Below are 27,767 nucleotides of genomic sequence, written 5' to 3'. Positions count from 1 at the left end.
CTTTATTTTCTCTATGTGCTTGACTTTATTAACATTGTATTATTGATCTTTCCGTTTCTCATGGTACCTATTCTGTACTGCCTTCTTTTCTTTATGTTGCCTGTATGTGAGTAGGTTTTGTAAGGTTTTATCTGCAACCATTACTCTTGATGACAGGACTAAGTTTGAATTAATAAACAAAAAAAGAGTTCATGTTGTCTATTGCATTGTGCAGTGTGGACTTGGTACTCTCTTGTCTCCCCTTCTACTTTCAGATATAACAACACCACATTGTATTTTATGCATCAGCAAACAGGTTTAGCACTATTAGTAGTGGAAGACTTTAGTTATATATAAAACAAGTGATGTCCCTGCCCAACATTAATGTGAGGATGTTGATATTAATTTTGTTTTCCAAATAGGATTATTTTGTTGTTGTTTTGTAGTTGTTATTGTTATAAGATATTGTCTCATGTAGCCCAGGTTTGCCTTAAACTCACCATCTAGGTATAGGTAGCCTTGAACTCCTGATCCTCCTACCTCCACCTTCCAAGTGCTAGGATTACAAAGAGATGCTACCATGCCCAGCTGCAAACAGTACTTTCATCTTATACATGGTAGTGCTACCTGCATTATCTGTTTGTTCTTTTAAAGATCCTGAGTTAGTCAACATGTTTTGTAGATAATATTTTAAAATTCCCCAGGCTAGAGCTGTAATTTAACAACAGACCAAATATTTATAATACAGAAGACCCTGAAATCCTTTTCCATCACTGCAAAACCTAATCAGTTGATTCATCCTAACTTTAGCTGTGGGAACAGTGCCTTTTTGTGTAAACCATACTATTTCTTATTATATTCCACATAAATTCTGTGAAATGTCTCTAAGTGCTATATTTTATTCTTATCTGGCTTAAGGAAAAGTAAGATAAAGGTAAAATTCAAAACAATAAATTGAGTTACTTATCAGCAGATCAAGGAGAAGTTATCAATTTGGAGGCTGAAACTTGACTGGAAGAGTTTGTGGGAATATACATGCACTTATTTTACTTTGGGACAAGCTGATTCTGTGCACAAAGGAATGAGAACCTTTATTAGTAAAAGCTTCCTCCCATATCTGGATGGAAGCTGACAAAGATGGAATGTTGTATTGCCATAGATGTGAAAGGGTGAGAAGATAAGCTTAGTTTAAATGGGGGATTTCATCTTTTTAGACAGAGAAGTCTTCATGTTACCATAGATCACATCCATCCATTCATTCATCCTTCACTCTAATTGTCTCTTGTTCCTACCTAATGAAGTGTGCTGTGTGTTTGTTTTGCAGATCTAAAGCGGGAAGCCAGTATCTGTCATATGCTGAAGCATCCACACATTGTAGAGCTGTTGGAGACATATAGCTCAGATGGGATGCTTTACATGGTTTTTGAATTGTGAGTGGACATTTTATTTCTCGAGTAAAGTTTTAAGTGATATTGGTTGCAGAAAATCTTAACACCTTTTTCTTCAAGTTTAGCAACAGTTGTGGACTCATCTGATTCAAGAGACCTGGAGTCACAGGTAAAAAACAAGGACTTTCTCATTTAAGGACAAATGGCAAAGGCAACAAAAGCTGGCCATACCAAGTACGCTTACATTGTCAGTACTCTTCAGAGAAGAGGCTCTAAAATGACCTAGAGTCTCCCAAAATCTTGAGTTTGGATCTTAGTGAAGAAGAGGAAGATGAAAGTAGAGGATTCCACATAGAAAGTCTCTCTGGCAACTCAAAATGTATAATAACACACATAACTTTCTCTTTTTATGTAATCATATTGCCATAAAAGGAAACTTCTCCACTAACAGTGTCTTGATTTCAATATGCTACTTCACTTTGACAGTCACATAAGTTTGTTTAAGATGGAGCAGTGTGAGCCAAGCACAACTAAATAATCTATAGATGCTTGGATAAATGTTCAAAGAGATTATGTAAAGCTTTATGGGATATCATTATTCAATATTTTGTCTTTAATCTCTTTCTATTTAAAATTAACCCATGACTTTGATTAGGAAAATAGAAAAAGGAAGATAACCAGCTTCACTATTCAAGATATCAAAATAAGATGATGTATTCATGTATTCATTGTCTATTGCTTCATAATACATTACTCTAAACTTTAGTGACTTTTAAGCAATATCCATGTATTACCTCACTCTCTGAGCATCAGGAATGAAGTTCAACTTAGATAAGTCTTCTGGCTCTAGATCACTCACAAGATGCTAAGTTAAGGGCCAGAGCATCTTAAGACTCTACTGAGGGTGGATGTGCTTCCAATTTCATTCACATGGCTGCTAGCAATCATGTAATGAGTGAGGACCTCAGTTCCCAAGAGCCATTGGCCAGAGGCATTCCTTTGTCCCTTGTCATTGGACCTCTTCATAAATTAGGATGGCTACTAGCTTTGACAGAGCAAGCAACAAAAATAGACATCAACCTTAGAACCTAATTCCAAAAGTTGCACAACATCTCTTCTGGCATATTGTATTATCTAGAAATGAGTCATTGGATCAAGCTCACATACCAAGACCTACATAGCAAGAAGTGGGAACCTCAGGGAGGCATTTTACAAGTTGCACCCTATAGAAGGCTCACTAATACTTTACCTATCTATGTAGAAGTTTGAATCTAAAGAACTGAAACAAAGAAACTCAAATTGAAGAAAAGTTCAGCTACATAAGTGACTTTTTACTGGGAAAGATGTAAATGTTTTGATTAGTTGTTTGCAATAGCTTAGAAATCCTAAATAGAATCTTAGGCCACATTAATTAGAAAGTATATAGAATTCAAAACAAAGCCACACTCCCACCCTTACACACTACTTTTTCACCCTGGAGTATTCATGGTTAGCAATACACCGCAGTGTTTATAGAAAAGGATCACCAGAACAAAAACACGCGGAAAGTCCATTAGGGTAGAGTCACCGTCTTCTAGCATGCTAGAATTTTGAGCTGGGTCTGCTATAAGTTGATATATAAAAACTTCTATTATGGAGCTAGAGAGATGACTTAGAGGTTAAAAGCACTGGCTGCTCTTGGAGAGGACCTGGGTTAGATTCCTGGCACCCACGTGGCAGCTCACAACTATTTGTAACTCCAATTGCAAGAGATCCCTTGCCCTCTTCTGGCCTCTGTAGGCACCAGACATGTATGTGGTACATAGACATATATACAAGAAAAATACCTATGTATAAAATAAAATCTAAAATAAAAATTAAATCTTTTATTGTAAGAAAATTTCTTTCAACACTTTGAATGTTCTTTTAGCTATATTTCCTTCACATTTAAGGAAGTATGTACTATGTGATCTACCTAGCAAAGGAAATCCTATGTCATAGAGCCAGTCAGACTTGATTTCTGTCAAAGAAAAAAGTCTAACTTTTTTTAAAATAAAATTAAAACATTAATAGACATCCCAATGACATTCGTCTAAGTGTTGATTTTAAATTCTAAAATAGTCCAAGCTCTCTTATGAACACATTATCTAGCTATGAGGTGCGAGCTCCTTTCATTCCTCAGGGCTAGGCTTTGCTTCTAGGCTACTTCTAGGGGCTTTGCATTCCCTGACTGTCTGTGAAGATAGGCAGACTTTAGAGGATAGGGGAGAGAACTTGCTCTTTTGAGAAGGCAGACTGTAAATCCAGAAATATGAAAGGAAAAGTAACACCATAGAATTTGTTTTCAGGCAGACTAGGTTATGGTAAGGGAGGAAATGGAAATTAATTGCTTTAAAACATCCTAGTTCTGGAGCCCAGCAGGATGGCTTCACTGGGTAAAAGCTCTGGCCGTGCTGCCCAGTTCTGATGACCTGAGTTAAATCCCCACCACATAATAGCCTGGCAGCTGTCAAGCAAGCTAGCCTGAAGTAGAGTATATCAGAAACAAGGGAGACCCTGCCTCCACAAAGTAGAAAGTGAGAAGCAACTCTTGGAAGTTGTCCTCTGACTTCCACATGCATAGTGTGGTGCTCAGGATAATAATAGGTAATTTTTTTAAAAAAAAAAATCTAGTTCAGATGTCCCTTGGAAAGGCTTTTGAGTACTTCTAGACATACTTAAATCCCAAATGAAGTGCTGTGGCATGGAAGAGCTCTTAAACACATTGAAGTTGGGCTGAAGAGATGGCTCAGAGGTTAAGAGCACTGGCTACTCTTCCAGAGGTCTTGAGTTCAGTTCTCAGCAACCCCACCTACAGTGTATTCATATAAATACAAATAAATACACCTTAAAAATATCATTGGAATCATAGATGCCCATAAATGTATTGATTTTCATATTCTAAGATACCTATATAGGGAAAACATAATCAGTATCTGCAGTTATTTGAAAAACTGTGATCTGTAAGAATATGTGCTTGTTCACTGTGGCATTAGAGGCCACCACTAGAATCAACAAGAGACAAATTTCACCTTTAAGTAAGAAAGGTTCTCTAATGATAAGATTTAGTCCAGGAATGAAGCCACTGTCAATTTTTAAATTCACATTACATCCCAATTGCAGCCCCCTCCCACCTCTCCTCCCTGTCCTGCTCTTACAAATCCTTCACCCCATCAACCCCTCCCTTCACAGGGCACACACTTGCCTCCTTGCACTCAAAAGGATCTGTAGCCATCCAAAATGGCTGAAGGTAGAGGGCCTTACTTTGAGACTAGAGAGGATCTCTAACTTCTCACTCAATTTTAAGATGATTCTTTTAAAATCACTTTTCTGGTTTAATTTTATTCTTCCCTCAAGAACTCTGTTTCTATCCATATTTTTATTCTGAGGGAACTAAAAGCAGATTTAATCATATATCTTAAAATGACAAGCAAAGAAAGCAACATGTTAAAATTTACCTAAATTTTGATCCCCATTCTGCTTGTATCAGGGCCCTAAAATAACACTAGTAGAGAGAAGATGGTCTTTGTTGTCATAAAATCTAGGATTTGGGCTTCTTAGTATTGATGCAGTCCTTATGAGATTTTTGTGGCTGATTTTATATACTGTTGTGATTAAAACAATCCAATGACTGAAGATGACATCTCATTAAAGATTAACATTTATCAATAGCCTAATCCTAATCTTAGCCTAAATTAATAGAATGTAGCTATTCTCTTTTTTTCACCTTCTGTTTTGGGAATTTTCAAATGAAAGGGAGACTAATATAACGAAAGTCAGCACTGAGCTCTAGCAGTTATGAAAACATTTGTCATTCTCTGTTCAAACTATCCTTTCCTGTTATCATTTGCCACTGTAGATTGCTACAGCAGTTTCATTTCACCAGAAACACTCCTGTTTTAAATGATAACACTATTATCATGCCTAACAAAATCACCAATAATTTCTCAATATCATATCTTATTAACTTGACATTCAGTTTTTCCTAATTGAACATGAATCTTAAATGACAGCTATCTAAATTTAGAACTTTTTTATGAGCTCTAGGGATCTGAAAGTAGATTATAAATTCACAGCTAAATTAACAGTGATTTCTTCTTAAAAGGCCAGAACCAAAATAGAAATATCAAACTCTTCTTCTCTACCATTATTTTATAAATCTATCTTCACAGCTATCTTTGCTCAGTTTCTCTACCTCTTGATCTTTTGGATTCAAAGGATCAAACCAGAAAGAGGTTACTCTAAAACTACTCTAAACTGTGATCCTATGTATGGCTCACAGAGCAATGCTGGTACACTTGTGTATGCCTCCACCTACTGGCCCAGAAAGAGAATGCATCTACAGCTGCAGTGTGGATTAAGCTATTCCAGAATCCGGTCCATATTTCTGGCAATAGATGTAAGCTCCCCTGGCATTCAAGGGCTCATTGCTCAAGTTACGAGGGATCTGGATCATTTGCACAGTTTTATAATGTTACATCAATACATAATAGATAGGGAAAGAGGAAAGAAATCAAATTAGGCCCATTGATTTTCTTGTTTCATGGCTTTCTGGAAGCTCTTATGAAGGAAAAAGCTAGACTGAAGAACATATTTGGATTACCAGCATGTTTTTATATTTGGTATCCATATCTGTCTTTTCCTCCGTCTATGTGTGTCCAATACTCCTTCTAATTTGCACTCATGAACTTATATGGCATAATTATGTTGTTGGATATTAGAAAATCCTAGGAAATAGTTGATATATGCATGACTAGAAATAGTGTGCTTAGAATTGAGAACAAAACACCCATGGAAGGAGTTACAGAGACAGAGTTTGGAGCTGAGACAAAAGGATGGACCATCTAGAGACTGCCATACCCAGGGATCCATCCCATAATCAGCCTCCAAATGCTGACACCATTGCATACACTAGCAAGATTTTGCTGAAAGGACCCAGATAGAGCTGTCTCTTGTGAGGCTATGCCGGGGCCTAGCAAACACAGAAGTGGATGCTCACAGTCAGCTATTGGATGGAGCACAGGGCCCCCAATGGAGGAGCTAGAGAAAGTACCCAAGGAGCTAAAGGGATCTGCAACCCTATAGGTGGAACAACAATATGAACTAACCAGTACACCCCAGAGCTCGTGTCTCTAGCTGCATATGTATCAAAAGATGGCCTAGTCGGCCATCACTGGGAAGAGAGGCCCATTGGACTTGCAAACTTTATATGCCTCAGTGCAGGGGAACGCCAGGGCCAAGAAGTGGGAGTGGGTGGGTAGGGGGTTGGGGGGAGGGTATGGGGGACTTTTGGGATAGCATTTGAAATTTGAAATGTATATAAAGAAAATATCTAATAAAAAAAGAAAAAAAAAGAAATAGTGTGTAAATATAAGGCATACTTAAATATAGACTCATAGAACCAGAATTGTAGAACTGGAAAGGATTTAGAGCAGTAGATTTCCAAACTTAGAATGCCTAGTTCAAGCTGGTCTTAGTGGCACTTACCTTTAATCCCAGAATTTGAGAGGCAGAGGCAGGTGGATTTCTGAGTTGGTGGCTAGAATGAGTTCCAGAACTCCCCAAAGCTACACAAAAAAACTCTATCTTGGGAAGGAAGAAGGGAGGAGGGAGGGAGACAGAAAGGCAGAAAATAAATCCTGTGTAGAGTATCTTAGGCAAGCATGTATCTAGGTCCCATACCTGAGTTCAATTTGAACAGATGCAGTCTTCATGGCACCAGGTGAGAGACGTGACCTTTAAAGCAGGAGTAATGCTTAGAGAGTATATTGTTAATCCCCTAGCACTCACAGGAAGACAGTTGACAAGTGTGTGTGCTGGCACTATATCCATTGCTTTGGGATTATTCTTAAATATGAACCTGTTTGTAGTGATTTGCCAAACTTATTTTAAAATATAGATTCAGATTTGAAGATAGGGCTGAGTTGTGTTTCCCCCTCCAAAAAAAATTTAAATATTTGTTTCTCAGTAGCACATTCAGGCTTGTTTTTAGTAGTGTCTGGTACTTGAGTTAAGCTGTAAATCCTAAATTGGCTGGCTAAGGAATTTTAATTACCTTATTATAGTGTGATTACATATACCACAGGGAGAATTTTACAGTAATTAAATATGGATTTTAAACACGTCTGACATGAAAACAATAGTTTTTTTATCTTTTAAAATAACATTCTCAGTTTGTATTTTTGAAGCTTACAAAGGAGATAATAGGCTGGAACTGCTCTTTTTGACTTTAATTTTTTTGTCTGATATGAATTCATGGGGAAGAGAATGTGTGTGAAATTCATTAACTAAGTGGAACTAATTATTACTTACCAGCGAAGTTGCCACTTAAGCAAAAATGTCTCTGTCTCCTATCATACAATGAAAATCTGGACTGTAGCATCTTAATTTATTTAAATGTATACATCTCAAATAGCCTTCTCTAGTCTGTTTGATATTTTTATGTATGATGATGCAGATTACTATTTTTGTGAAGCACAGTGACATTTTTCTTGATTCTTGGTCAAAATTTTTCATCGATTTTTTTTTGTTGTTGTTGTTGTTGTTCTGAATACCATTTCAGGGTCCCCAAGACTACTCTTGGGTTGATGCTTCACTTAAAAGATTAAAAGGATGCAATGTTACTGTATCCATGGATGATTTATTGCAACAAAAGGAAATGGTGCATAAGATCCAGGGAACAAGCTTCCCATGGTCTTTTCCAGCAATTCAATTGTGACCTGCTGCCAACCAGAGAATCTCATTTGAGACGTAATGCCCAGAGTCTTTATTCAGGGGTGGCTGCATAGGTACCCTATACCTGGCATGTACCCAGACTCCCCAAACCCAACTAGATTTTCAGCATAAACAAAACTCCTGTTTGCAGTTTAGATGCAGGCAGTCATTCCTTTCAGTTAGTGAGATAAGAACTTCCTGAGGTTCAAGCCCTCAGATGCCTGCCTATCAGGGCCAACATTGGAAGTGGGCATGTCAGAACTTTCACAAGATCTGCTATGGTAATCCTATGTAAACTAAAACAGAGAAATAGGAGATGGATTTTTTAATTGGTTAACTCGCTCCACAAACCAAATGTAATTGCTTATGAAGATAATTATAAGCTTTGGGTTTGGAGTTGTTTTTAACTTTTAAGTGTAATTATGGTATCATTTTAACACGTAGTAGAAAAAAATTAGGTGGCCAGATCACTGAAGCAAATCATTAGTTGAGATTTTATAATGTAGCAGGGATTTTAAGCTTCTAAGTTATATTTGAAAACAAAGAATACTCTGATACTATTATTAGAAAAATACATTTGAAATTGTCGCTCTAGTAATTTTTGTTCAGCATATTAAATCTGATCTTCAATCAAATAAAATAATTTTAATTAATGATATGCCGATACCATAGGATTAATTCAGTTGATTTTTTTTCTGGAATTTAAAAGTACAATTAATCTTAAAAAATTATAAATAATTTTAAGTATATAAAATTGGTACAATATACCTACTTTGTACCAATTGACAAATGGTTAAAAATTATAATGTCACAAAAAAATGTCACTCACAAACCTTCATCAGTGGCGTGTTTAGGATTATTTTTTTCTACTTAATAGCCTTATACATTTTTGTGACATTGATTTTTTGAGAATAGTGTTTTATGACTGCAGTAAGATACCTAGAGGTGCATATACCACATTTAATTTGATAATCTCCTTATTAGAAATGATGCTGTATTTAATATTCTTTTTAATATAATATTTTAATATATTAATATTTAATATATTATATATAAATATTTAATAAGTGTTCATTATTTTATTGTTGTATATGTCTGAGTATTTGGCCTGAGTGTATATCTGCATACCATGTACATGTCTGGTACCTATAGAGGCCATCAGATCCCTTAACAGACAGTTGTGAGATGCTATTTCAGTGCTGAGACTCATCCCAGTCCTCTAGAAGAGCAGCCAGTGCTCTTAACTACTAAGCCATCTAGAGAGAGAGAGAGAGATTGATTCATCCTTGATAATTCAATAACCCACTAAGTACAGTTTGTGCTGACCTTATACTCATGAGTGTAAGGCCATCCACAGGAGCATGGTCCACCTACCAGGGGCCACACCTTTAAAGAAAATTGACTGTCTCTCGCCCAGCAGGTGTCAACTGGCAATAACTGTTACTCAGCTAGGGGTAGGTACTTGTAAGCCTCTTCCTCCTCCATGCTCGAATGAATTCTATACAGATCATCTGCGGGCAGCCACAACTGCTTCAGTCTTGTTATGTCCAGAAGACAACTGTTTAGCTCAGGTTCCCCCTGACCTCTACCTTTTACAATCTCTCTGCCCTCCCATCCACAACAGTACCAGAGCCTTGAAGGTGGGGCTCTGAAATAAATGTCCCATTTATGACTGAGCATACCACAGATACTTGACAATTAATATTACAATTACTTAAACAGAATTACTAGGTAATCAGAATATGACTATTAACAAACATAATATTCATAGATTTAAGTTAATACATATACCATATTTAGAATAATACATGCACATAAATACAGACTAGGGAATTATTCTAAAAGGAACATCCACATAGCTACAACCACATCAAGAAATAAAAATAATTGCCAACATTTCTGTAGCCTTAATTCTAAGTCTTTGTGACCATAGCCCCTTTTTCTGTACGACAGCTTTAATATGCATGTCATTTTTATGCTTATCCAGCTGTCTCATCCAAATAAGCAGCATGCATAATGTAATTCACTGCCCCTTGTTTTTCTATGAAGTCACACAGTGTATATTTTAGATCTATAAGACTCATCCAAGTTGCTTTGTGCATCTATTCCTTTTCATCACTATACAGCAAGCATTGCAATGAACAGACTTTCAGTATTTATTCATTTTAAAGTTAATGAATATCAGGGAAAGCCCTAGCTTTCCTTGAACTGCCGTCATTTCAGCATGTTGTTGGTCATTACTAATAGCGCCTTCTCCTTACACTCATTATCTATCCTGTACTGTATAGCCCTCCTGATACTTAGTGATGCCAGATTTTTTTTTTTAATTTTGCTAATTGGGATGAAGTTTTTCCTCATTGCCCTTTCTGATTGCCACTTGTAATCCTCTATCTTCATTCTTTTAGTTTTGTTTTGTTTAATAAAAGAGACTTTGGTAGTTTTAATCTAATGTAATCGTCACTTGTTTTGCTTTTTGTTAGCATTTTTGTGTCTGAAGAATCATTTACCAAGCCTGAGAAAATGGATATTTTCTCTTGTATTTTATCATCCATCTGGAATTGATTTGAGATACACTGTAAAATAGCAGTCCAATTTCATGTCTTTCCATACGGAGATTCAATTGTCCCAGCAGTTATTAAAAAACCTGCTCTGTGGTATAGCCTTTACCATAAATCAAACACCATATATGAATGATTGTTTCCAGGCACAGTTCGAGCCCATTGGCTTGCTTGCATGCCTGGCATTGTGCCAAGACTCTGTTGTCTTATGAGTTCTGGAACCTTGTAGAGTCAGTCCTTCCAGCTACATTCCTTTACAGGCATGCTTGGAGGACATACTTGGCTCTGAATTCTCTAAAAATGTTTTAGAATATGGCCATGAGTTTCCACCAAAAAAAAAAAAAAAAATAGAACTATTGGCAGTTTTGACATTAATGTTTATATTTAATCTTTATAACAATTTGAGAATAATTGACCTGCTTGCAGTATTAATATTGAATCTTCTAATTCGTTAACGTCATATGTAGCTTCCCATTTAGCTCTTTGACTTCTTTCAATGAATTTGTATGCTTTCTTTATAAAGACTGTGTACATCTATATTAGATGTGGCTTTGATCAATACATGTTAGATAATGATAACAGCTTCGTTAAGTAAGTTTTATTAGTTTGGTTCTTAGGTACTAGCTATCCATTTCCATTCATCAGGCTTTAATTCTGGTAATTAGTACAGTCATTTGGATTTTCTGAATACATGATCGTATTGTTTGCGTATGATGATGTTTCATTCCATACAAGTTCTTTTTTAAATTACATTCATTCATTTATTCATTCATTCGTTTGTTTGTTTGTTTGTTTGTTTGTTTGTTGCGAGCACATGGAAGTCAGTGGACAACTTATGGTAGTTGGTTCTCCTCACTATATGGGTTTCAGGGATTGACCTCAGCTAGTCAGGCTTCTGAGCAATTGCCTTTACTCACTGAGCCATCTTGCCAGCCCATAATTCTGTTGTGTTTCTTTTTCATTTTATTGCCTTTATTGTGATAGATAAAGCATCTAGAAAATAACATTGTGTATAATAAGTGTGAATAGGAAGTGAATTTCATCAAATGCTTTTTTTCTGCGTGTCTTGAAATGGTCAGATGCTAGCAGCCTTTAATCTATTGATGCCCTGAATTGCGTTGATTCTTGTGTTGACCCAATTAAATTGTTATGTATAAATAAGCTTTATAATCCTTCTTATATGTGCTGGATTTTGTTTACATTTATGCTTATGGGATAATTTTGTTATAATTTTCTTGTTCTATCCATACCATGTTTTCATATCTAGATTACATTATAAAATAGTTGAAGCTCCTTTCTTTATCTGGGTTTTCTTTTCCTTCCTTATATAGTTCATAAAACTCACATAAACAAAAGTTTCTTATAAGAAGCGTTTCTGTTTCTGGTTTAATTCTTTAAATGTTTGCAGAAATATTAAGAAGTTCTGGCCATTAGTATGCCATGTTTACCAATTGCATTTTACTAGGGAAAAGGGTCAATTTTATGTGGATTCTAAACAGTTTTGGCATAAACCTGTTCTTTGGGCTCTGCAGCCGTAACTTTTCTATTTAGTTTGTGTGTTTGTGTGTTTGTGTGTGTGTGTGTGTGTGTGTGTGTGTGTGTGAGAGAGAGAGAGAGAGAGAGAGAGAGAGAGAGAGAGATTTGGAGGAGTTGATTCTCTCACTGTCTGGCTCCTGGGGGTTAAACTCAGGTTATCAGGGTTGGCAGCAAATACTTTAGCCTTCTTGCCTCTCTACTTCATACCTCTTGATTTACATGTGTCATCTTCTTGTGTGCTTTCTTTTCTTCTTGTGGTTGTTTGTTTTATTTGAATTACATTTATTTTTATTATCTTTTATTTTTGAGGTTATAAATACATTGTACTCTACTTGCAGTACCCGTTAGCATTTTTCTTTCCCTTTATTTTATTTAGATCAATTTAAAATCTTTTGTCATTATAGCTTCCTTTTATCTTTTTTAAGGTTTATTTATTTTATGTATAAATAAAATACATAAGACAGTTTCAGCTGTCTTCAGACACACCAGAAGAATGCACCAGATCCCATAATAGATGGTTGTGAGCTTTTTCTTAATTAGGGAGTTTAAATGCTACTTACTGAGTAGCCCAGAAATTCCAATATACTTCCTAACCTAGTACATTCAAATATTTATAAGCAATTATAGTCCTGAAAAGTACAAATTCTGTAGAATGCATTAATTCCATTGAATATCACCTTTGACTTATATCCCATGTTTTATTTAACGATTTTTTATTAATAAATTATGAGGTACATATATTCATATCATTTCCAGCTTCTTTTATTTAACTTAGTCATTTAGATTTACCCCACACTTACCTATCTTTGTTCTTTATTCTTTGAGCATAGCTATGATTTTATCTTAGTTTGTTCCCCTTGTGTCAGTCTCCTCAGTACAAACTTCTATTTTTGTTAGTTTCCTTTTTTTCTTGCAGTCCCTTTAGTTTGAAGGCTGTCCACTGTATGGAGAGGTCTAGATTGGCCTATTAGACATCATTCACTCTTTTCCAGCTTCCATTGATGTTGAAATTTTAGCTAGCAATCTGACATTTATCTAAAAGTAGTAGTATTATTTTTCAAGCTATTAAATTTTTCCTTCATCTTTGGCTTTCTAAAGTTTTCTCTGTGCTATATCTCAAGAATTGTGTCTGTGTATTTTAACCTTGACGTGAGTTCTGTAAGTGTCTGAAATCAGTGTGTTGATATTATTTGTAGTTATGGAAACTTCTCTGCCATTATCTCTTCAAATACTTCCTTTGTCCCTTTCATTTTTGGAACCCATTTAAATATATTTAAGAGATAATAAGCCTTATAATATTCTATGTGTAGACTACATTCTTTCTTGGAATTTGCATCCTTATCTCTTGCCTTTTCTGACCTGTCTTCCAGGTCTGTTTTTCTCTTCAGCATTGCTAAATTGCTGTCAGTCTGCTTTCTAGATTTTTAATTACACTTTTTAGTTTATAGTTTCATAGTTTCTACTTATTTTTAAATATTTACTGCATTACATTTGTCATTTTTTTACAAAATTTTTGCAAAAAATTAAAGATGGAGTTTTATATTCAGTAAAGATAGTAAGCTTCATTACTTAATAATCTTGTGTTCAAGAACTCCACTTGATTTTGTTTTTAATCTGTTCTCTATTCTGGCTCTTTGTCAAGCTCTCTGATTCCATCGAGTGCCCAATTCGTTTTGACTTTCTGCTAGATATCATGTTGACACTTACTCGCCTAAGAATGATGCTTTCTTCCTCAAGGGAGGATTTTTTTTGCCCCTTCTGCTAGTTACCATCAGGCTCTAGCAACTTGAAACTGTCAAAGTCTAAGACTTAGACTTTTGGGGATACCTAGATATTGAGTCAGGGATCAGATCTGGTGATTGGCTAATTACTTACAACACACAGCAAGATCTCTATGTAGGCTCACATTACTTTCCATAAATATTTACGTTTGTATCCACATTAATGAGAGATGAGCAGATCCGTATTTACCTTGTGCGTGTGTACGGTAGTATGAATGGAGGCCAGAGGTCGATGTCCAATGTCTTGCATAGGTGCTCTCTACTATATTTTTGAGACAAGGAGTTTTAATGTCACTCGAGCCTGCTGATTGGGTAGACTAGCTGGCATATAAACCCCAGGGATTTGCCTATCTCTGTCCAGTCAGTTCTAGTATTGTAGGCACATACCACTGTGCCTGGGTTTTAAGTAGATGCTGGGAAAAGAAACTCAGGTCCAAATTTGACAAGTACTTTATGAACAGCTCCCTTGTGCACATTTTGATGTCAAGTGATGTTATGGGTTAATTGCCATTTATTTTGCCATTAGTGCTATAAAATGCTTTTAAAGCATGTTTACTAGTTTCTCTTCCATTCAGTTTCTTTAGGGTTTTTGGGAGTTTTTTTGGGTTTTGGTTTTTTGTTTGTTTGTTTGTTGTTTGTTTGTTTGTTTTAGTTTTTTGCCAATTTAAAGAATTCCTAATTGGTTTTGTTTTTATTTTTTTATTAAATTTACTTGTTTTATATGTAGATGTTTTTTCTTCATGTGTGTATGTTGTCACATGCATGTTTGATGCTTTTAGAGATCAAAAGACATCAGATCCCACAGAACTGGAGTTACTGGTGTTTGTGAGATAACATGTGGGTGCTGGGAATTGAACCTGGGTCCTCTGCAAGAGCAACAGGTGCTCCTAACCAAGGAGCCATCGTTCCAAACCTAAAGAATTATTTCTTTTCTAAGCATGCTTGCCTTTTTCGTGTATTTGCAAATGTTTCTCCAAAAAGTGCTTGTTTAATTTTGTTTATAGTGTTTGATTATTTTACTTGTTGATTTAAAAGAAGAAGAAGATGAGCTAGGATCTGAAAGATTACCGGGTGGCCAAACCTAGAGCAGTTGGAACAGCCAACTAAAGTAATATTGGATTATAACACCAAGTGTACCAGAATATGTGACTACACATAGCTTACAAAGGACAATGAAGGAAAGAAGCAGAGCTCTCAGGAATGCTGAGCACTCTGTAAGCACACTCCCCCTCTTCACATGAGCACCCTCCAATATGTGATAAGAAAGGCATTTCACCTCTGATACACTTCTCTCCACCCCTAAAACAATAAAGGAACATAATCCTTACATACAGAAGACAAAACGATCGGACAGTACCCAAGTTGAGGAACATTATAAAATCCTTCACCAGGGTTTTAAAATTATCTATGAAAAAAAATAAGGAACTGTCACCCAAGATGTAAATTCTGAGGAAAATTGATGAGGTATGCACAATTTCTCATATTTGCAACTTATATATAAATATAAAATAAAACCTTATGTTTCATGGTGCTCCTTGAAGAAATTGTCACTTAATTTCTGTGCTTCCACAGCACTGTGTGCATGGCACTTGGCACCATAATTTTTTTAAAGTTGTCTTTAGTTAAACCTAAAAATAAAATAAAACCACGAGTTTACGCTATTAGAAGCTAAGATTTTCTTTTTTCTTTTTTTAAAAAAGATTTATTTATTTTATATATCTGAATACACTGTCACAGTCTTTAGACACACCAGAGGAGGGCATCAGATCCCATTATAAGGTGGTTGTGAGCCACCATGTGGTTGCTGGGAATTGAACTCAGGACCTCTGGAAGAGCAGTCAGTGCTCTTAACTGCTGAGCCATCTCTCCCACCTAGAAGTTAAGATTTTCAATCATTAGATAATACACTTATTATATAATAAGGTTATTAGACAACAAGTTATTAGTTCTTTTTATTTTTTAAAGATTTGTTTTATATATGTGAATACACTGTAGCTGTCTTCAGACACACCAGAAGAGGGCATCAGATCCCATTACAGATGGTTGTGAGCCACCATGTGGTTGCTGGGAATTGAACTCAGGACCTCTGGAAGAGCAGCCAGTGCTCTTAACCGCTGAGCCATCTCTCCAGCCCCAAGTTATTAGTTCTAATATGTAATTTTGCTGCTGTGATTATTTTACCAAATGAGTTCTTTCTGTCTGGAAATAAATAGTGAAATATTTATATATTATATTTTACTGATATCCGAGATTTGTCTCAGAATCAACCAAGTAGCAGTCCAAGTCATCTCTGTCTAATATGATCTGATTAATCATTATCTTGGCCTCTCAAATTAGACCATTCAAAAATGCTGGTCCCAAGAAGGAACTGCTGTTGTTTAGATACTCCTACTATAGAAACCCACCCTGATCTTAAATTTTAAGATATTCACCAACAATACCTGTTGTTCCTGTAATCCAAGGTTACATTAAAGAAAACCTCAAGAGACTTATGAAGTAGGGAAAATAATGAGGTCAGTGACTGGGCCCCCCTTCAAGACCTTTGGGAATGGGGCTATAGATGGGCCCCATCTCAAGACTATAGGTAAAACAAAATTTGGTAGTGTGCTACATTTTTTACAGAAGGGTTCATATTTTTAATATTTGAAATTTTCTGTAGTTATGTTTTTTAGTAAATGAAATTACACAATGTTTTAACTTTTACATTATCTTATCCCTAAATCATATCTCTAAAGCATTTTTGGTTCTTTACCACATTAACACACTTATTTGCTTCATCTCACTAGTTTAGCTATATAGCATAAGTGTAAGTGTGAAAAGCAGGCTTGTCTTTCATTGCATTTAGTTTCTCCTTTGCTTATATACTTACTCAGGTACAAAATCAAAAGGCTAAGTTCTAAAGTAATTTGAAATAGCTCCCCTTTCTGGTTATACCACAGACTGATGTGGATCAATTAGATTTATTTGGGATTTTGTTTGTTGCATCACTGCAGTGTTTTGAGACAATGTCTTACTACATAGTTCTGGTTGTCCTGGAAGTCTGTATGTTGGCCAGGCTGGCCTCATACTCATACAGATCTGCCCGACTCCTACGTGCTGAGATTTAGGACATGTGTCCCCACACCCACCCAGTTGTTTAGTTAAAAATTTTATTGACATAATATGTAGTTTCACATGTAGCTGTAAAAAGTAAGGTAGATGGCTAAAATTCTGCAAAAGTTGTATAATGTTACAGCAAGACTACTGATAATTGATACAATCTAGGAATCTTATTTAGATGTCTGTATCCATTTGTTTGTAATTAAAGGGATTATCTCTTTTTTTTTCTGTTGTTTTTAGTTTATTAAAATGTTTACACGGCTACACAGTCAAATTTAGGATTAGGGCTTCAGAAAGATTTAGTTTTCATCCCATCAGCCCCTTACTTCCTTGCCCTCATGGAAACTTTTTAAGATTTATTTTGTTTTTCTGTTATGTTTAATATGTGTATACATATATATGAAAATAACTGTTTTCTAGTCCACCCCTACACGTTGTCGCATACTTTCTTCCATCTAAACCTTGAGTTTTGTATTTTTAAGAATGTGGAAAGCAGCTGGGCGTGGTGGCGCACGCCTTTGATCCCAGCACTCGGGAGGCAGAGGCAGGCGGATTTCTGAGTTCGAGGCCAGCCTGGTCTACAAAGTGAGTTCCAGGACAGCCAGGGCTATACAGAGAAACCCTGTCTCGAAAAACCAAATAAAATAAAATAAAATAAAATAAAAAATAAAAAAGAACGTGGAAAGCACTGAAGGATTCCATAGTAGTAGCTAGACATTTTCCTTCCTATTTATATCTGCTTAGCTGCTTAGTACCCCATTTATAATACAAACTAGTCATCAAACATTTCCTCTGTTGGTAGATATTTGGATTGTTTCCAATTTTATTCTATTATATAAATAACATTATGCAGGCTTCATTTCATACTGCTGCAAATGTCAAATATTAACCTACTAGCATTCTATGAAAATGTAAGCTTTGATTTTACATTGTGATGAAAGTCCTGAGCTGAACCTCAGTCATATTAGCTCATTTCCCTCATTATAAAACAGTTGTACTTATGTGTATATATCTGGAGAAGGATGGTTATAGATAAATTATTATGTATTTTATTGACCTTATCCATATCTGTGGGATTGACTAACATGTTGTTAATTACAGTGGGTTTCTTATCACCATATGATTGCTGAATCCAAGAAAAATGTAATGCTTGCCGTTGGATACTTTAAATGTTCACAGTATCATTGGATCTTAGTAAAAGTATGTGTGTGCGTGCTTGCATGTACACACACACACACACACACACATGCACACACACACACATGCACACACACAGCCAAACTCTTTAAAAGTACTGCTTGTCCTGAGTCTCAAGCATACCATTCGGGCAACAAGAGAATGAATCACAAGATCTTGATGGGTCTTTTAATGTATAGCAAGGAGTCAGGATTTTATTCTAAAGATGTGATTCTATCACAAGGTGTTTATTCTCAAACAGTCATTTAATGATTTGTTTGTCTGTTTTATTAATTAAGTTATTTATTTACTTTACATGTCATTTTAAAAAGACTTTTTAAAAAACAATGTGTCATGAGGAACGTATTTGGATTTAGGGAGAATTATGAAATAATCCAAGTAGTTAAGTATGTATATTACAATGATAATCAAGGTAGATGAATGTCAACAGACAGCAAAAGAAGCAAATACAGTTTAAAAGTACTTAGAAATTAGAAAAAGCAGGGCTTGATGATTGGATAAAGGTAGTTAGGAATGAGGAGGAACCAAAGTTGAGTCTCCATCCCTGACTTGAGCACTTGATATGAGATAACGCCTTTGAATAGCTTAGGCAGTCCTAGAAGTAAGTGATAAAATACAATTTGAATATGTTGACCTGTCTATGAGACACCCAAATGGCAGTGCTAACCACATGGATTAGGAAGGTAGAGATCTTGGGTAGAAACAGATTTACAAGTGGCCATTATAGAAGCAATAATACTGAGACTTGGAAGGATGGGTAACCAGGAGTTTGCTGGGTGGTAGCAGCAGGGATGAAGTCTACAAACTTAAGCAAAATTATAAAAATATGGCAATCTCATGAAATTTGGAGAAGATACACAGAATGAGGCTAGGTCTGATGCATATTGGGGACAGGGAAGATCACAGAATCCAAAGTTAATACTCCCTTCTGGGAAGTGGAGAGGGGCATCTTTCTATTAACTTTGCTTTAGAAAGATCAACCTTGCCTGTTTACATAAAAGGGCTTGTACTTGCCTCTCAAGCAGGTTCCCTAGTTTCCAGCTCTCATGATCTTGAATCATAAATACCTTTAAGTATCTCTTTAGATTCCAAATACAGAGAGAAAATACTAATAGCTTTATATGATTGTCTCACGTCCCACCTCTTTTTTCTTTCCTACCATGTAGTGCCCTAAGCTATGTACCTGGCCTACTATGGATAGACTGCTTTGAATCCAGAATATTTTCTTTGTTAATCCAGAGCAAATCAAAGCCCACTGTTGTTTCCATAGTGGGATGGATGGATAAATTTAATAGACTGTGGGTGGCAGATTGATCACATTTGTGGGAAAGGAGATAAGCATTACAGCCAGGATAGCAAACATGCAGAATGGCCAGAAATGTGAGGCAGGGTATGTGCCTGAGGCATTTCTAATAATGCTAGGTCTTGCTTTGAAGTAAAATATAAGATGAGAGCATGACTGGTGATAAGTTTGAACATGTAATAATAAAACCATCAGTAATGTGTACATTACTTCATGCTGCACTTTCTATTTTATTGCCTTTTAAGGCTTCTTAATAATTGACTAACTTTAACGGCAGTGTCCATTTTGTAGTTAAAAACAACCTGAAACATAAAGTTGCAGCTTGCTCAAGTTTACAACACTATGTGCTGCAGCCAGACTTCTAATTTAAGCAGTTTGATTGTAGGGTTCCACTCAGAATTACTCTGCTAAGTCTATGTCTTTTGATTCCATATTACTAAGGTCTTTAACCCATATATTCATCAAGTACTTATAGAATGCATGCAGTGTACCAGGCACTGTTCTAAGTGCTACAGATTTAGCAGTGAGCCAGTCTAAGTTCATAAACACATGGACTTAGTATTCTAGTGGAAGAGACTAATAGGTATATATTACTAAAAATAAGTACTGAATGTGCCATTACAAGGGACACCAGGTGAGAAATAGGGAATGCTGAGCGTTAGAGAGTACTGCTTCAGATAGGACATTCATGAAAGCCCTGTCTCAGGAAGCTACCTTTAATCAGATGTAAAGCTCCACTGCAGAGGTGATAGAGCACATTAGAATAATTTTACCAAAGTAATAATATAACCAGATTTATACATGAGAGAGAGAGAGAGAGAGACCTCTAAATTCAGTATGAAAATCAGTAGTAGACACTTGAAACAAGTCAGTGAGTAACCCCGTGCAAAATACAATTTGGAGCTCAGCTTCTTCACTGAGAGGGCCGAAAAGCTCATGCAGGGGAGAGGAAACCAGAGTCAAGCCCATGAATGAAGTTAAGACAGGTGGCGATCCTGAGCCTGCTCTAATGGCTGAGAAAGACTCTGACCATCAGATGTGAAGGAGTAATTCAAAGGGTCAGAAGGAGAAAACAAAATCTCTGCTTAGTATTCAAATTAAAACATTAAAAGTTCCATGGCAAAGCCAACATCATAAAACTCTCTGCATGGAAAATGTGAATATATATATATTAGAAAAAGGAATTCTGAAGTCTTCAAACATTTGAGCTCAAGAAAATAAAGATAATATAAAAGGGGACTTTGAAGGAATAACAACCACAGAACAAGAGGCTGTTCTATTTGGTAAATGTTGAAAAAGCCTTAGGAGTGTGTGTGGTATGTGTGCACACATGTGTGCGTCTGTCTCTGTCTTTGGAACTCAATATGAGCCAGTTGAAAGGTAGCATTGAATAACCAATAGAGAACAAAGAACAGTTAGCTAGAAATCTTAAATTAAGTATAAAAGAGAAACTGAGAACCATGAAGGCCAATTGGAGAATATCTGACATGCTTTAGGAACAGTAATTCTGTAAGGAGAGCATAGAGGAATGATGAAAGGGAAAGAAAGGCCTTATTAAAGGAACAATAGCCAAAAATGGTCCCAACTTAAAGAAACACTAGCTTTACAGAATAAACTTTGGGAATAGATATTACTTGTAGACTTGGGTCTTTTGCATTTGCGCTGATTATAGAACACAGAGCTCTATATTATTGTATATTATATATAATTTATTATTTTATTCTATATTATTACATATATAATATTATACATACTGTTGTCCATTACAAGCCACCTTATGAGCCTGTCTCCCATCACAGGTAGAATATATAGGAGTCACTCACTACCATTGACACAGGGTATCTTCTATACATTGGCACCTCAGTTTCTACTTTGCCTGGTCATAAAATGAAGTGAAATAGATGAGTAGTCCAATCAGTGAGCTAAATATTGTCTTCATTGTCATAGTCATAAATGCTATTTAGTATAGAGCCACAGGATTAGAGATTAAGATCTCAGAATCCCAGAGCCCATTGCTTACATTCAATTTCTTACTGTACTACTTTGTAGCTATGTGACCTTGAACAAGTTACATAACATTTGTATGTACACATGGTGGGACTCATGGCTCTAGCTGCGTATGTAGCAGAGGATGGCTTAGTCAGTCATCAGTGGGAGGAGAGGCCCTTGGTCCTGTGAAGGTTCTATGCCCCAGTATAGGGAATGCCAGGACCAGGAATGGGAGTGAGTGGGTTGGGGAGCAGGGGAAGGTGGGGGGAAGGGATAGGGGAACATTTGAAACATTTGAAATGTAAATAAATGTAAACAAAGAAAATATCTAATAAAAATTTTTTTTAAATTTTAAAAAGCTTCAATTTGTTCACCTGCAAAATAATATCTGTCTCTAGTATGTTTATGGGGATTAAATTAATACTTACAAACGATTTAAAATGGTGCTTGCCATGTAGTTAAATGCTCAGTAAATCTTTGGTATTAGCTATTAACATAGCTGCTTTTAACAGGAACATATAGTATTTTAATCCTGAAGGAGTAACTAATATAAAAATCATAGTATATAAGGATAATAAACTTAGGTTTCTGCGTGTTCCTGTAATACACAAAGGATCAGTTTAGTTAACTGCTGGATTTTATTTGTCCATGTAAACAGTTTTGTCACTGTTTGAAAATTGGCCTTGATACTATTTGAACATTCAAGGGTTCATATTTTTTCTTTATAATGTCTGAAATCTGAAACTTTGAAATAATTTACAAGCATATAAAATGTCCTCCTCAGGAAAAAGCAGTGGTTGTTTTGTTCTTGCTTAATTAAGACAGTTAAGTTTTAAGCACATACCAATGTTTGCACCTGTTTTTGTTTATATTTGTATACCTATAGGTTTATAACTACCAGCCATTAACATTTCATTTTAGCTAGGAAATGCCTAGAAGTAAGAATTAAACCAGCTGGTTTGATTTTAATATGCAAATTACAGTCAAACAAAAACAGAAAACCAATAATTAACTGCATGATTATTTTGTAATCTTTGTTACATTTGTTCAAGGTGAGATCATTTTCCAAATTGGCCTACTCTCCTCATCTGCAGGGGCACATCAAAGCCTAGCATGATTGTTTTCAGTCCTTTAAATGTTTATAAAACAGATTGACAGAAGACATCCCAAAAGTAGAAACTGTCAGAGAAAGGTGCTAAATCCTTAATTCTACAAATACTGTGAGGAACCTGTGTGCTTTCCATTACTTTTTCTATCCAGGAGCTTTGTGTTTAGTGTTGGCAATACCAAGAGGGAAACCCTATTTCTATGGTTAAACGGGCAAGAGGATTTATAGATATTTAATATTACACACATGTACTCACCTACAAAAGCTGTAAGAATTGAGGGGTCTGGGGAGATAGTGTCTGCTTTAAACATAATGTGAAAAAGTCGGTGCGGTTGCACATATCTGTAAGCAGAGGTGGGGACAAGTGGATCTTTTTAACTCTCTGGCCAGCCAGTGTAGCTGAATCTATGAGCTCCAGATTGAATGCAGACCCTGTCTCAAAAAACAAGGTAGAAAGACATCAGGAAAAAGACATTGAACATTGTTCTCTGGCCTCCATACATGTGCACGCAGTCTCTCTGTCTCTCTCTCTCTCTCTTTCTCTCTCTCTCTCTCTCTCTCTCTCTCTCTCTCTTGAATGGCAGACCGTGTCTCACACACGTACGCATGTATGCATGTTCTCACTTCCACATGAACACAGACTTTAGATGAGATTGGAAGCAATCAGGTGCATTGATTGTGATCAGTTTGATGTGGCAGGGGTTTTTCCCAAGCTCTCACAAGGGTGTGCAGGACTAGAACGGACTCCTTAAGAAATTTGAAATCCGTTTAAACTAGATGAGCTAGTATACACAATGGATGAAGAATTGTGTGTTACAGTATTTATGCAATTTTATCTTAGAAATAATGATGGTAAAAAAAAATAGAGGCTTTCTAGAAAGGAGAGACTAAAAGACCTTGGACTTTAGACACTGTTGTGTGCATGTGTAAGTGTTCTGGTTAAAATCTAAAGATAGATTGGAAATAATGGTAGCTTGGAAACTTGACTTACCTAGTGAGTTCCAGGCCCGCCTGGACTTGTGAGACCTTGTCTCAAAAACAAGTTCTTTGGTTGACTATTTGTCATTGATACCTAGAGGTTGGGGACATAGGTATTCAACTGTGGGGATTAGTGAGATCACTAAGTGAACAGCCAAGTTACTATGTATGTATGAACAGGACTGTAGCTCCCGTCTGTCTTACTTTTTGACTAGGAAGTTCGCAGAACTTTAGAGAGGTATGGGAACAGCTAATACTTCGGAGGTCTGCTGCTAATATTTTAAGATGCTCTACAGTCCCTTGAAAGAATTTTGAATTTGGCTTGGTTTTTGTTTTTTATCCACTAGGAGGCACCATTATCAAACAGTTCTAATGAGGCGATGTGAGGAATACAAGAATTCCAAGTCTCTTTAAAACTCTGTTTGCAATTTGTCAAGGCATGTAGAACTTAGTGTCTGTCTCTCTCTCTCTCTCTGTCTCTCTCTGTCTCTCTCTGTCTCTGTCTCTCTCTCTCTCTTTCTCTCTGTCTCTCTCTCTCTCCAGTGTTGCCCTATGTGGCCTTTGTCTCTTGAGTTCCAGATTTGGAGTTGTATACCACCACACTCAGCCTTGTAGAATATGTTTAGCAATTTGTAAGTTTAATGGATGTGTTCAATATCCCCAGTCCAAAAAAATCCAAAATACCCCAAAATCATAAAATTTTTTGAGTGGCAAAGTGGCAAAGGCAAAGTAAAAGCATAGGTGGAAAAATGTACACCTTATCATGTAATAGATGACAGTAAGATGTAAATATTACATGTAACTATTTAGAAAACTGCCTTCAGTTTATATATATGTGTGTGTATATATATATGTGTGTGTGTGTGTGTATATATATATATTCCATCCTTTTAATATAACACATAAATAAATGTATGTCCTCCCCTGTTTCCCTTCAGACAGGGATGCCAGTTGAACATGACATAACAAGTTAAAATAAGACTAGGAACAAACCTTCATATTACGGCTGGACAAAGCAACCCAGTAAAAGGAGAAAATGGTTCCCAAAGCAGGCAAGAGTCAGAGACAGCCCTGACTCCCACTGTTAAGACTTCCATAAGAACACCAAGCTACACAACCATAACATAAATTCACAGGACATAACATAAATTCAGACACATGTAGGTTTCCTGATAGCTGCTTCAGTCTCTGTGACCTCCTATGAATCTTAGTTACGTCTGTGGACCATGATCTTGTGATGTCCTTGACCCTTCTGGCTCCTACAATCCTTCCTCTCCTTCTTTTGAAGCTCTGCCTAATGTTTAGCTGTGGGTCTCTCTGATGACAATTATGCTAGGCTCCCTGTACAAGTATAGCAGAATATCATTAAGAATCCGTTTTATTGGCTCTTTGTTTTTTGTTTGTTTGTGCCAGCCATGTTTGGATCTGCCCTAGTTCTCTGGTGTCTGCTCCTCCAGGCAGGGTCAGGCATGGGCTCCCTCTCGTGGCACGGGCTAGGAGTCTTCACTAGGGTCATCCTCTTCGATTCTAGGGAGGTTCTATTGCCTTACATGTCTACATTACCCCCTAAAGTGCCCCCCAATTTAAGTCATCTCTCAGTACTTTCTCCCTCCACTCCTGACCTGATCCCTCATATTCCCAACCCCAGTTCATCCTCGAAATCGATTCTATTTCCCCTTCCCAGAGAGAGCCATGCGTTCGCCCTTGAGCCTTCCTTGTTACTTAACCTCTGCAAATCTGGGTTGTAGCATGGTCATCCTTTGCTTTACAGCTAATATGTACTTATGAGTGAGTGCATACCATGTTTGTCTTTCTGAGTCAGGGTTACCTCAATCAGGATGATTTTCTTTTCTAGTTCCATCCTTTTGCCGGCGAATTTTATGATGTTATTTTTTTAACAGCTGAGTTGTGTAAATAAACCACATTTTCTTTTTCCATTATTTGTTTGCAGGATGTTTCTGACTATGGTGTGTCCTCTCAGTATATACCCAGGAGTAGTAGATCAATCCCCAATTTTCTTTTTTTCTTTTGGTTTTTTTTTTTTGTTGTTTGTTTGTTTGGTTGGTTGGTTTTTTTGTTTGTTTTTTTTTTGTTTTGTTTTGTTTTGTTTTTTTGTTTTGTTTTGTTTTTTTGAGACAGGGTTTCTCTATAGCCCTGGCTGTCCTGGAACTCACTCTGTAGGCCAGGCTGGCCTCGAACTCAGAAATCTGCCTGCCTCTGCCTCCTGATTGCTGGGATTAAAGGCATGTGCCACCACGGCCAATTTTCTGAGAAATGGCTGTCTGTATTGCTTTCCAAAGTGGCTGTACACGTTTTCACCCCCAGCCGCAATGGTGGAGTGTTCCCCTTTGCTCCGCAGCAGCAGGAGCTGCCACTTGTGCTTTTAACATAAGCCATTCTGGCAGATGCAAGATGGAATCTCAAAGTCGTTTTGATTTGTATTTCCTTGAATGGCTAAAGATGTTGAGCATTTCGATTTAAAATGGGATGAGGAACTGTGGGAAGGCGAACTGGGATGGGGGTAAATGACTGGACTATAAAAAATAAAACAAAATCTTAAGAAAAACCATCTATCCAGCTGTTTTGTAAGGGCTACTGTAGTACTGTCCTGAAGGAGTCTTTTCACATTTTTAAATGATTAGACCTGATTTCATGTGATAAATGCCTGTTTGTTTATGAAAAAGGAAAATAAAGCAAAGTGTTTCAAAAACCATCTTATTTATCAACTGTTTAATACTCTTACTATCCAGCAACTTCTGCATCTCTGCAAACAGATATAGATATCTGTTGCTGTGTCTTCTTAAATTATGAACATCTCTTTATGTCAATAAATATATAGCATCATTTAATATTCTCCACTATGAGTTTGCCACAATTCATATGCACACTCTTCTATTACTGACATTTAAGTTGCTTCCAACTTCCTATTATAAATAATTATAATAAACCCTTAGCATTAAAACTGGGAGATAGCCCTAATTTTTCCTTTAGAATAAAATTCAATAAGTCCCAAGCAACATGTGTATATTTTAAAGCATTTGACAAGCACTATAAAGTTGTCCTTCAGAAAGGTTATATTGATTATTGATGTGTTTTTCCATGAACAATGAGTTTGATAACTAAAGAAAAGTTTCCCCAATGCCAAGTTGTATATATGTGTATGTGTCTGAGTGTCTATGTGTGTGTATGTGTGTCTTTGTATGTCTGTTACATGGATTGCCATCTTCTTACACTGGAAGATTAAACTATGTCCCAGCATATTCAAATGTAGTTCTACAATATACTATGTATACCAGGTTGGCCTATGACTAGGGGCAATCTATCTGCATCTGCTTCTTGAATTTTGGAATTAAAGGTGTATACTACCACACCCATGTTGATCCCTCAATTTTATACAAGTTTTGACACTTATTTTTTTATTTTTAATGTTAGAAATATTTTCTAATTATCATTGTGAGTTTTTTCTTGATTGATAAGTTACTGAGTATACATTCTTCAATTAACAAGTTTTAGAAAGACTTTGTTAATGCTTCATTAATTTACATCTAACACAATTTATGATCAGGAAACATACCCTGAATGCTTGCTTTTGCTGAAATTTCTAGGTTTATCTTTATGTACATAATTAATAATAATAAGCTTTTAGTGGTTTCCTGTGCTACAAGCATGTTACACAAGAAAGTACTCTATACCCAGTTTTCAAAATGCAGCTGTTTCGTGCTAACAAGGGGTATTTCTTCAGGACCTTTGGCAGACTCTTCAGACATCTACCAAGCAAGAGTTCAGTCTCTCCTCTTAGATCTCCCTGGTGGAAAAGCATCAGGACTGTGCCATTTCATAGTTCCACAATAGTGTCCTCCCACAGCTGCCTCCTTTGTATAGCTCGCTGTCTGCATGCCTCCTCCCCCACCAAGGCAGAAGCAGCTCTTCTTGTTCTCTCTTGTCTTTGAGCTCTCATCATCCATCCCCTGTTCTCAAGAGATTGTTTCCCACTCTCTGTGCTGCTTGTTCTTTGAAAATGTAAACTATTATTTTTCTAATTTCTAATAGGTTGTATAGTTGTTTTGTTATCTTTAGAAAAAATGCTGGTCAGAGAAATTTGTCTGTCCTTTATAACAG

General features: G+C 36.3%; 1 protein-coding gene across 23 annotated transcripts in view; it reads left to right on the top strand.

Annotated features, from left to right (window-relative positions):
• The window catches only part of Cask (calcium/calmodulin-dependent serine protein kinase (MAGUK family)), a 329,704-nt gene that overhangs the window by 130,709 nt on the left and 171,228 nt on the right, over positions 1-27,767 (top strand). For all 23 annotated transcript variants that reach the window (XM_017318366.2, XM_011247434.2, XM_011247437.2 and 20 more), the window contains exon 3: positions 1,304-1,409. In XM_017318366.2, coding sequence (XP_017173855.1) covers positions 1,304-1,409 — 106 coding nt within the window. The remainder of the gene's footprint in view (positions 1-1,303; positions 1,410-27,767) is intronic.

Source organism: Mus musculus, chromosome X (genome assembly GCF_000001635.26).
Source record: "Mus musculus strain C57BL/6J chromosome X, GRCm38.p6 C57BL/6J".
Classification (NCBI taxonomy): Eukaryota; Metazoa; Chordata; class Mammalia; order Rodentia; family Muridae; genus Mus; species Mus musculus.
Note: the sequence above shows the minus strand (reverse complement) of the source record. Positions and strands in the feature narration are given on the sequence as shown.